The 11,550-nt window shown below is 43.4% G+C and overlaps 1 protein-coding gene across 1 annotated transcript; it reads right to left on the bottom strand.

The window, feature by feature from the left end:
• Positions 1-7,391: 7,391 nt before the first annotated feature.
• LOC142008745 (uncharacterized) lies at positions 7,392-11,258 on the bottom strand. Its single transcript, XM_074986029.1, has 3 exons — positions 10,977-11,258; positions 10,008-10,805; positions 7,392-9,419 (listed from the first exon to the last, which is right to left on the bottom strand). Exons 1-3 carry the CDS (start codon positions 11,256-11,258, stop codon positions 7,392-7,394), a joined length of 3,108 nt encoding a protein of 1,035 aa, XP_074842130.1.
• Between the last annotated feature and the right edge of the window lie 292 nt (positions 11,259-11,550).

The following is an 11,550-nucleotide window of genomic DNA, read 5'->3' as shown; positions in this document are numbered from 1 at the left end:
CTAGAATAGATATTCTGCAATAATAATTAGAAAGAGCAGTGCAGAGTAGGGGAGAAAACAGGCAGCATCTACCATCTACCATCATAATGGGAGAGAGTGGGAAAGAGTGGGAAATATCTTTCAGGAAGAGCCAGTTTGGAGTTGTCCTTCCCCATCCTGGGAAATAGGCAAAATATTTTCATGCCAGAGAAGCCACTTTATGATAATGGTTTTTACCTTTTCACCTTCTCCCTTTACCCCTCTCCTTTCTTTAGTCTATGCTTATGCCTCAATTGTTATTTTGCACAGCTCAATAACACTAATACATTATTAATAACAAATAATACAAGATGTTAGCTGAATGCTGTTAATTGCTGCACTCCTGCATAATGCTATACCCTTTTTATTTTGTTAGTTTGTATGCTTTCCTCTAAATAATGACATATTCAGGCCTAAACTGAACTGTAAAATGCTTTTTCTTTTAAGTTTGTCCACCCACTGTTGTTTTCTTAGAATGAGTGATCATTTTTCTTTTTTATAGAAACTGCCATGACAACAAATATTTATTACAACTATCTGGAAAATATTTTCCCTCATGGAAATTTTCAAATACATCTATATCTGTTTCTATCTAGATATAGAAATTTGCATGAGATCTGAATAATGGGAGGGGCATTTATGTCTGGCTCTCTCTCTCTCTCTCTCTCTCTCTATATATATATGAAAGCAAGAGAGAGAGAGTGCACACCCACATTTTCAGTCAAAAATGTTTTGGGTTTTTTCAATTGAGATATAACATTTTCTGAGAAAAGCAGACAATTTTAATGAAAAATATCATTTAATTAAACCCCCTATTTTCCATTAAAATGGTTTAAATGGAAAATTTAGGGCAATTTTAACAATAAGTGCACATAAGATGTTACACACTGTCTCTAGCTACATATACAGGATGACACATTCCCTGCCCCAAAGAATTTACAGTGTTCTTTTTCCAATTCATTTAGTCTACAATTTTTTATGCAGTAATATGGTAACATTAAAATATCTATATCTATTGGGAGAGACGTTTTCTGACTAAAAGGTAGAAATAATTTTATAAACCAATTCGGTTTTCGCTATTTATTCATGGTGAATGTTCACTTTTGCACTGACTCCACTGGAGCACTGAAGTAAAGTAGCAGAGAGGTAGCTGTGTTAGTCTGTAGCGTCAAGAACAACAAGAAGTCTTGTGGCACCTTATAGACTAACAGATATAAGGTGCCACAAGACTTCTTGAAGTTAAAGTAGTTAAAGTAAATAGGGAGGAACTGACTGAGAATCTGAAAGTGGAAGGCAGCTTGGGTGAAAGCGATCATGAAATCATAGAGTTCACAACTTTAAGGAAGGGTAGAAGGGAGAACAGCAAATAGAGAGAATGGATTTCAGGAAGGCGGATTTTGGTAAACTCAGAGAGCTGGTAGGTAGGGTCCTGTGGAAAGCAAGACTGAGGGGAAAAACAACGGAGGAGAGTTGGCAGTTTTTCAAAGGGACATTATTAAGGACCAAAAGCAAGCTATTCCGCTGCATAGGAAAGATAGAAAATATGGCAAAAGACTGCCTTGGCTTAACCAGGAGATCATGTGTGATCTCAAAATAAGAAAGGAATCATATAAAACATGGAAACTAGGACAAAACACAAAGGCTGAATATAGGCAAACAACACAGGAATGCAGGGGCAAGATTAATTAGAAAGGCAAAGGACACGAAATGAGCTCAAATTAGCTACAGGCATAAAGGGAAACAAGAAGGCTTTTTATAAATACATGAAAAGCAAGAGGAAGACAAGGGAAAGGGTAGGCCCATTGCTCAGTGAGGACAGAGAAACAGTAACGGGAAGCTTGGAAATGGCATAGATGCTTAATGGCTTCTTTGTTTCAGTCTTCACTGAGAAGTCTGAGGAAAGAATGCTTAACATAGTGAACGCTAGTGGGAAAGGGGTAGGTTTAGCAGATAAAATAAAAAAAGATGATGTTCAAAATCACTTAGGAAAGTTAGATGTCTGCAAGTCACCAGGGCCTGATGAAATGCATCCTAGAATACTCAAAGAGCTGATGGAGGAGGTATCTGAGCCTTTATCTATCATCTTTGGAAAATCATGGGAGACAGGAGAGATTCCAGAAGACTGGAAAAAGGCAAATATAGTGCCCATCTATAAAAAGGGGAATAAGAACAATGCAGGAAACTACAGACCAGTCAGTTTAACTTCTGTGCCAGGAAAGATAATGGAACAAGTAATTAAAGAAATCTTCTGCAAACACTTAGAAGGTGGTAAGCTGATAAGGAACAGCCAGCATGGATTCACAAAGAACAAATCATTTCAAACCAGTCTGATAGCTTTCTTTGATAGGATAACAAGGCTTGTGGATAAGGGAGAAGCAGTGGATGTGGTATACCTAGATTTTAGTAAGGCATTTGATACGGTCTCACATGATATTCTTATCAACAAACTAGGCAAATACAATGTAGATGGGGCTACTATAAGGTGGGTGCAAAACTGGCTGGATAATCATACTCAGAGAGTAGTTATTAATGGTTCTCAATCCTGCTGGAAAGGTATAACAAGTGGGGTTCTGCAGGGGTCTGTTCAATATCTTCATCAACGATTTAGATATTGGCATAGAAAGTAGGCTTATTAAGTTTGCAGATAATACTGAGCTAGGAGGGGTTGCAACTGCTTTGGAGGATAGGGTCAAAATTCAAAATAATCTGGACAGATTGGAGAAATGGTCTAAAGTAAACAGGATGAAGTTTAATAAAGACAAATGCAAAGTGCTCCACTTAGGAAGGAACAATCAGTTTCACACATACAGAATGGGAAGCGACTGTCTAGGAAGGAGTATGGCAGAAAGGGATCTAGGGGTTATAGTGAACCTCAAGTTAAGCATGAGTCTACAGTGTGATGCTGTTGCAAAAAAAGCAAACATGATTCTGGGATGCATTAACAGGTGTGTTGTGAACAAGACACAAGAAGTCATTCGTCTGCTCTACTCTGCGCTGGTTAGGCCACAGCTGGAGTACTGTGTCCAGTTCTGAGTGCCATATTTCAAAAAAGCTGTGGAGAATTGGAAAGGGTCCAGAAAAGAGCAACAAGAATGATCAGAGGTCTAGAGAACATGACTTATGAAGAATGGCTGAAAGAATTGGGCTTGTTTAGTCTGGAAAAAAGAAGATGAAGGGGGAACATGATAGCGGTTTTCAGGTATCTAAAAGGGTGTCATAAGGAGGAGGGAGAAAACTTGTTCTTCTTGGCCTCTAAGGATAGAACAAGAAGCAATGGGCTTAAACTGAAGCAAAGGAGGTGTAGGTTGGACATTAGGAAAATTAGGAAAATGTTCCTAACTGTCAGGGTGGTCAAACACTGGAATAAATTGCCTAGGGAGGTTGTAGAATCTCCATCTCTGGAGACATTTAAGAACAGGTTAGATCTGTCTAACAGGGATGGTTAGACAGTACTTTGGTCCTGCCATGCGGGCAGGGGGCTGGACATGATGACCTCTCAAGGTCCCTTCCAGTGCCAGCGTTCTATGATTCTAGTCAGGTTCACTGTAGCTCATCAGCAGTTCCATTCTCACTCTCTCCTGCTTTATTACTCTGCTGATGTGTGGAAGTGTTTATGTTCACTGAACAGTCATGACATATTTGTGTTCTAAAACTATTGTCAGTTGCACTTTAAAAATTTATTGCTATGGACTTTCTGCTAAGCATATTCCATTTCCACAGACAGTAAGAGTGAAGTGCACTTCACAAGATTCAAGCCACAGCTGGAAAGGGGCGGCGGGGAGAGTGTCAAAAGGCTGTGCATTTTCTCCCACTGCAGGCTCCACATCTATTCTCTACTTCCACAGGACTCTACTGAAAGAGCTAAGCTGCAAAGTATTTTAAGAATTTACAAAAAAAGTAGATGTAAGTACACATGTAAGGTTACGACATGCTCAAAATGTTTTCCATCATCCAGCATGGAAAGGGAAAAAGTTCAGGTATGAATTCCTCCAGCCAAGTCACAGAGTAAACTTGCCAGGGGGTTCTTTTACCTAGTCACACTGATCATTTTCTAGCTGCCCCCTCCTTGTTGTTCTGGAGATTTCACTCTGCATGACCAATACCCTTTCTTGCAGTTGCATTCTGCCACACTCTGTCTTTTGTCATCTCTGGTCCCTCTCTTGCTTCAGGAGCTGCTGCCTCCTCTTTGTAACTGCTCCTCCAGTAAGGTCTCTCACCACATAACACCCTTATGGGATACCTTTCATATGGCTGGTCTTAGGCAGCCTTATTGGGTACTACCTGATGATACCACTGCCCCACAGGCCAAGAGGGAAACACTGGCCTGGCCACTACGGCAGGTTCAGTTCAGGGACCCTGATGCCTGGCAACTGTTGCACTTAGGCCATGTTGCTCCTTCCTTGTGCTTCTTCCTACAACTTCTGGCTCCCCCGCCTCTGGATGTACCAGTTCAAACTCTCCCTTCACAGGGAGCAACTAGAGTAATGAATCCCATAGCCTCAGCCACACCTCCCTTTTCCTAGGGCATGACTGCAGATGCACTCCATGCAGCTGCTCTCAGCTTTACGCAAGACATTCCTGTTCACATATAGCTGAGCCTCATTTCATCAACCCTTGCTCCCTGGCTCCTCCTCCAAGTGCAGCCTAGGAATTTAACAGGCCCTGTAACCCTTCCAGGGCTTGTGTGGGGTGGATGGCCCATCACAAAGCTTCAGTGCCAATGCAGTCCAGCTGCTCTAACCAGCAGAAAGCTTCAGATATTTTGGTCCAGCTGGACAGCCTCTAATTCTACTTTCCCTCGAAAGCAAAACAGACTGCCTCTTCTTTACTTCCTCTAGCCTTAATGGGCATCATCTGAAGGATTCTCCCTCCACAAGTGATTAGGAACTTCAGAATTTTTTTCCCATGGATTCCCTTTTCATGTTGGGCGCAGTCACATAAAATGAGAAACAAATATTACACTTTGTCTGCTTACCAGTTTACAGCATCTGGCAACAACAGTGCAGGAGCACACCTTTCTAAGAGCTGGGCACAGACTACTTATGCAAACAAATTCCAGAAAGGTGGTACCAGAGCATCCCAATACTGAGGGTGGTATTAAAGCTTTCTCCAAGGATAACAGCTCAAGATGACAACATACTGAGTAAGAATGCTTTAATGGAATGAACACATACAAGGCAAGGGGTGATAACTAGCCATTTCACTACCAGCGAAGTAGCCGAGTTAGTCTGCTTCTTCAAAAACAACAAGAAGTTCTGTGGCACCTGACAGACTAACAGCTATTTTGGAGCATAAGCTCTGTGGGCCGTTGCCCATGAACGCTTAGGCTCCAAAGTATCTGTTGGTCTATAAAGTGCCACAGGACTTCTTGTAGCCATTTCAGGGGGCAGTAACTATGTCCTAGTGGAAGTATGTAACCTGTTTATACCAAGGTATCACAAGGTCACTCTGAGAGCGTGTCTTGGTCTAGCCACGGGCAGAAAAGTCCCATGATTCACTGAGGTGCATCCACTGTTGCACATACACATCTTCATATCCTACTGGAATCTGCCAGATGCTAGTACTGTGCTTTGTCATCAATAAACCTGGTCTGGTACCTTCATATTTTAATGCATCCTGTAGTTATTGGGCGATTTGCTCGAGGTCTACTATGCCAACTATCTGTGCAGAGCGGGAACTGCACACAGGAAAAATACATACCCACATGAACGCAAATAACTCACAGTTCGTCCTGATCATGTGCCCTCCACCACAGCATATAGCATAAGCAGTGCACTTTTCAATCACTCCCACCCATAAATTCACTCTTCCCTTCATAGTGCCACATCAAGACCCTGGCCTGCCACTTCAATAATAACTCCCTCCACCACCCATTTATCTAGAGGTTCCTCACCTTGCAAGTCATGATCAGCTTTCATCTGCTGCATAAATCCCTCCCACAGATTTTCAGTTGGCAGGGTATGTGCAATACCTTATTTCCCTCATCCCCTTTTCTGGGAACAATAAACACAGAGGAAGATTTCAAATCCATCTCCAACTGACTGTCTTTGAGAAAGTACCAGAAGGATCAAACAGACATTAGCAGAAAGACAAAGATGTGCAAGGTCAATTTGTAGCTCATTTATTAGTGTGGTGTTATTTAGGCTGATGAAGGAAGTGCCATTGGGTTCTCGAAAATGAGGTGAGCAAAGTTGGGGGGGGTGAAATTTCAGAAGGGTCTTAGGGCTCATCCATCTCATTAGAAATGTTGAAATATGTTCCTGTTTTAATGTATGTTTATTCGTATTTATATACCCAACAATAAAGTTTTTACATTGTACAGTAAACTCTCTCACAGCCAGCAACCCCAGGACTGGGAGGTTGCCGGATATGCAAATATTTTAGTTTAGCGAGAGTAGCTGGGAGAAGGCACAGGCAGGGTCAGTGCCCCCCACAAGAAAGTTCAGCTCCTCCTGCCCCACAGTGCCAGATTCCCCCAGCCACTGCCCCATTTGCCTTTTGGTGAGGACAGTGGGAGCCACTTGCAGGGCTTGTTCATGGCCACACTGTGTGGGGAGCGGCTGGTAGGGCTCAGGGATTGCCACATAGCACAGTGCAGCGCGGGGAGCCCCTGACTACCACCCTGCAGCCAACCCCCTGCCTGGACACCAGGGACTTGTGAGTGCCCCAGCTAGCTGTGGGAGGAGCAGCCACAGTGCAGCAGGACTTAGATGGAAGCTCCAAGTGGACAGCTACCAATAAACCCACTCAGCCTGAGGGGGCTCACACAGGACCCCAGGACTGTCTGGAAAAAAAAAGTGAGTAATCCATCTCACAGCTCCAGGTTTGCTGGTGTTATGCTGTTTATCTGAGAGTTCTGGCTGATTAAATATCAGATGAACAAGAGTTGACTGTACATATTTTCTTATACCTGCTGAAAGGTTTTTTCTTCATATGAACATAACCAAAATTTCCATCGGTTTGGATTACATTAGACAGGTTGAGGGGGCCCTGCTAATTACAGGGATGAAAAGTGGGGCCTGTCGTACAAAGTTTGCTCTCCCCTGTTCTAACCCACTCTATAGCCCAAACACTGAGTACCTGAGGCACTCTTGTTCAAGTGGAGAGGCACATTCCATGCATAGTTTATGCATACTTGTGCGTGTTAAGAGTTAGAAGACTGTGAGAAGTGTTTTAATCCTTTAAATACTGTTTAAAAGGAGAAATAAAGCATATTAGGAACAGAATTTTTCAATTTGTGTTTTAATTTTAATGTAAACGATGGTTTTACATTACTAAACTTACACACTTCAGATAGCATGCATTGATTCCTGTATTTGTTATTCTTTGCTGGATTCTGGGACAAATTCACACAATGGATCAGAATTCTGAGTCTAGCCTGATTCAAAATAGTCCCAAATGGATTTTGCAAGAGGTCTTAAAGAACTTGTTGCATGCTCTGGTCCTTTTTGAGCTTTCAGTTGTTCCTCCATGACTGTTTCCTGTTCCTCTATATCTTTCTCCTGATCTCGTTCCTGTTCTATACATACTTTTTTATGACCTTTCTCCCATTCCTGTAAGTCTTTTTTCTGAGCTCTTTCCAGGTTTTCACAAAACTTTTTATGAGCTCTTTCGTGTTGTGCAGGGCTCTCTTTCTGAGTTTCCTTCTGTTCCTCTGGGACCTTTTCGTGAGCTCTCTCATGTTCCTCCAGGGTCGTCATCTCAACTTTTTCTGGTTCATCCAAGACTCTTTTCTGAACATTCTCCATCTCCTCCAGGGGCTTTTTCTGAACTCTCTCTAGTGTCTCCAGAGCTTTCTGAGCTCTCTTCTGTTCCTCCAAGGCCATCTTCTGAACCTTCTCTTTTTCCTCCAGGGCCTCTTTCTGAGCTTTCTCCAGTTCCTCCAATGCCTTTTTCCGAGCTTTCTCAAGTTCCTCCACAGCCTTTTTAGCACTGTTTTGTTCCTCTATAGCCTGCTTCTGAACTCTCTCTTGTTCATCTAGGGCCACTTTCTGAGCTCTCAGCAGTTCCTCCAGAGCTTTCTGAGCCTTCTTCTGTTCCTCCAGGGCTTTCTTCTGAGCTTTCTCTTGTTCTTCCAGGGCATCTTTCTGAGCTCTCTCCAGTTCCTCCAAAGCCCTTTTCTGAGCTTTCTCCAGTTCCTCCAGGCCTTTTTGAGTCTTTTCTTGTTCCTCCAGGGCTTTCTTCTGAGCTTTCTCTTGTTCCTCCAGGGCCTCTTTCTGAGCTCTCTCCAGTTCCTCCAGGGCCTCTATTTCTGCTCTCTGCAGTTCCTCCATGGCCCTTTTAGCCCTCTCCTGTTCCTCTATGGCTTTTTTTTGAGCTCTCTCTTGTTCATCTAGAGCCTCTTTCCGTGCTCTCACCAGTTGTTCCAGGGCTTTCTGGGCTTTTTCCTGTTCTTCTATGGCCTTCTTCTGAGCTCTCTCTTTTTCCTCTAAGGTCTGCTTCTGAAACCTTGCCAATTCCTCCAGGGCTTTCTGGGCTTTTTCCTGTTCCTCTATAGCTTTCTTTTGAGCTCTCTTCTGCTCCTCCATGGCCTTCCTCTGTTCTCTTTCCAGTATTTCTAGGGCCTTCTGAGCTCTCTCCTGCTCCTCTAGAGCAGCCTTCTGTGCTCTTTCTTGCTTCTTATGAGCTTTCTCCAGTTGTTCCATAGCCATCTGAGCTTTCTTTTGTTCTGCCAAGGCCTTCTGTTGTGCTCTTTCATGTTCTTCCAGGCCTTTTTTCTGAGCAATTGCCAGTTCCTCCAGGGCCATTTTCTGAGCTCTTGACAGTTTCTCCAGGGCCTTCTCAGCCCTCTCCTTGTCCTTCTGGGATTTCTTTTGAGCTTTCTCTTGTTCTTCTAGGGCTGCCTTCTGAACTTTCTCCTGTTCCTCTAATACCTTCTTTTGAGCTTTCCCAAGTTCCTCCAAAGCCAGCTGTTGAGCTCTTTCCAGTTCCTCCAGAGCTTTCTTCTGGGTTCTCTCCTGTTCTTCCAGCACCTTCTTATGGATTCTCTCCTGTTCCTCCAGCAACTTCTGCAGCGCTCTCTCCTCTTCTTCCATCTCTATCTGCTGAGTTTTAAACTGTTCTTCCAGCTCAGCCTGCAAAGCTTTCAATTGTTCCTCCAGATCCAACTGCTGAATTGACTCTTCCTCCTTCATTAGTTGCTGCTGTGTGCGCTCCTTTTCTTCTAATACTATCTGATCAGCTATTTCAGGTTCTTTCATCACCTTTTCCTGAACTTCTTCCTGTTTTTCTATGGCTGCTTTCTCATTTATCCCCAGTTCTTTCAGGGCTTTCTGAGCTCTCTCCTGCTCCTCCAAGACTTTCTTCAACCTCTCTACTATCTCCTTGAATTCATCATCCTTGCTCTTTTGCTCATGGTTCTTCCAGTGTTGGATGATTTTCTGGGGCCTTGGTTGTACGTCCTTCAGCATGGCATTGGTCTCTTCATGATAATTCAGCTGACAGCCAAAGGAGAGGTCCTTGGCAGCCTCTGGCCAGTAACTCAGGAGTTGGCGCCCTCTCCCTTGCCACTTGTAGGGCTGTGCAGAGTCATAGTTGATTTTTATGGCTCTGTTACAGTTTCTAATGGCAGCATTTGGCTCATCCCCATCAGGTTCAATCACTCCTTTATTATCAATGTCCAGCTCCTCAATTGAATTTTCTTCTTTCTCAGTTCTCCCCAAGCCCTTCAGCTGGAATATCTCCTGTTCCACATGGTCCACAGGCAGAACTGCTTCTTGTTCTATAGAGCATTTAATATGTTGACCCCCTAGTTCCAAGGAGGTCTGAGGCTTAACTCTGTTATGCTTTTGGAGATCCTGAGATCGCTCTTCTTCTTTCGAGGTCTCAAGCTCCTCTCCTTCCTGTCCCTTAGAGGCCTGAAGTTGAGCTCTCACCCTTTCCTCTGTGATTTTCTTCATTCTCTCCAGGTACTCCTTAAATTTCTTTTCTTTCTGCTTTTGCTCAAACTTCCACCAGTGTTGGTTGATTTTCTGGGCTCTTGGCTGCACCTCATTCAGCATGGCATTGGTCTCTTCATCATAATCCAGCTGACAGGCCAAGGAGAGGTCCTCAGCTGCCTCCTGCCAGTAACCAAGGAGTTGGAGTGCTCTCCCTCGCCACTTGTAGGGCTGTGCAGAGTCAGGGTTCATATTTAATGCTCTGTCACAGTCTCTAATGGCAGCATTTGGCTTCTGCAACTTCACATAGACACTGGCTCGGTTGGCATATAAGATTGTACACCGTGGGTTCAATTTGATGGCATCTGTGAACAAATCAACAGCTCTCTGAAGTTCTCCTTTACCCACTGCCTGAAAGGCCTCTCTCTTCTTTTCAGTGGCCTGCTTCATCATTTCATCTGTTACCTTCAGATTCTCATCTCCCATCTCCTGGGGCTCATCCTCATCAGGTTCAATCACCCCTTCATTATCAATTTCCAGTTCACTCTCCTCACTGGACTCCTTCTCCGTCTGAGCTTTTTCCTGATCCCACAGGGCTACCTTATTCATGTTTTTATTTGTCAGTGCCGTTTCTACTCTTTTCATGGTAATCTTGTGCTTACAATTTTGATCATTCTGATCATTCTTTGTTTTATGATGAAAGTTCTTCTGGGTGTTCATCTGCACTTCCTGTACCACATTACTGGCATGTTCATAAAAACTAAGTTTGCAAGCCAAGGCCAGGTCACAGGCTGCTTCTTCCAACAGCCCCAGGAGCTTGAATGCTTTTCCTCGCAACTTATAAGGCTGCACTAGGTTAGGATTGAGCTCTATGGCTCTGTTACAGTCACTAATGGCAGCATTTGGTTTCTGCAGCTGCACAAAGACACTGGCTCTGTTAGTGTACAATTGTGCAAGATATGGATTCAGCTTGATGGCATCTGAGAACAAGTCAATTGCTTTCTGAAGTTCACCTTTAGAAAGGACATCAAAGGCCTCCCTATTCCTTTCATTGGCTTGCTTTGCCCTCTCATCAGTTACCTGAAAGTTTTGATCTCCCATTTCTTGGTGATCATACGGATCTGCTTCCATCACTTCCTCTGTATCAATTTTCAAATTATTCTCCTTGTTCTCAGCCTCTTTTAGGAGCTTACCTGTCACCCTGACCATCTCCCCTGCAGATGTATGGCTTGAAGTGGGAGAGATGGAATTTTCCATGCTCTCCAGTGATTCCCGAAGGAAGCGGCGATCTTCAGAATTCATAAAGCCCTGGTTCAGTTTTGGAAAGTCCTGCATATCACTGTGAACTTTCCTAGGATCCATAGTGCCCATGCCAGGAGAGTGTGGGAGTCTGTAGGATACAGTTTGACCTCAGTGGAGGAGAAAGCATGAAGAAGAAGGAAAGTGACTCACTCTAGATAAGGATTTGGTTAATAAGTTATTGCGAGGCTTCATGGCAAACATCTTTGTTTTTTCTTCTCCCATTGTCCTGAATCTTCTTACAAGGCTATAAGTCATCCTCAGGGCCTTTTGACTTCATAAACTATGCTGGTTTTTGTGATATCATAAATCATGTCATCATCAGAATCCTGAGATGTGTTCTTAAAGTCATGTG

Source organism: Carettochelys insculpta, chromosome 2 (genome assembly GCF_033958435.1).
Source record: "Carettochelys insculpta isolate YL-2023 chromosome 2, ASM3395843v1, whole genome shotgun sequence".
Lineage (NCBI taxonomy): Eukaryota > Metazoa > Chordata > Testudines > Carettochelyidae > Carettochelys > Carettochelys insculpta.
This window is presented reverse-complemented; position numbering and strand designations above follow the sequence as displayed.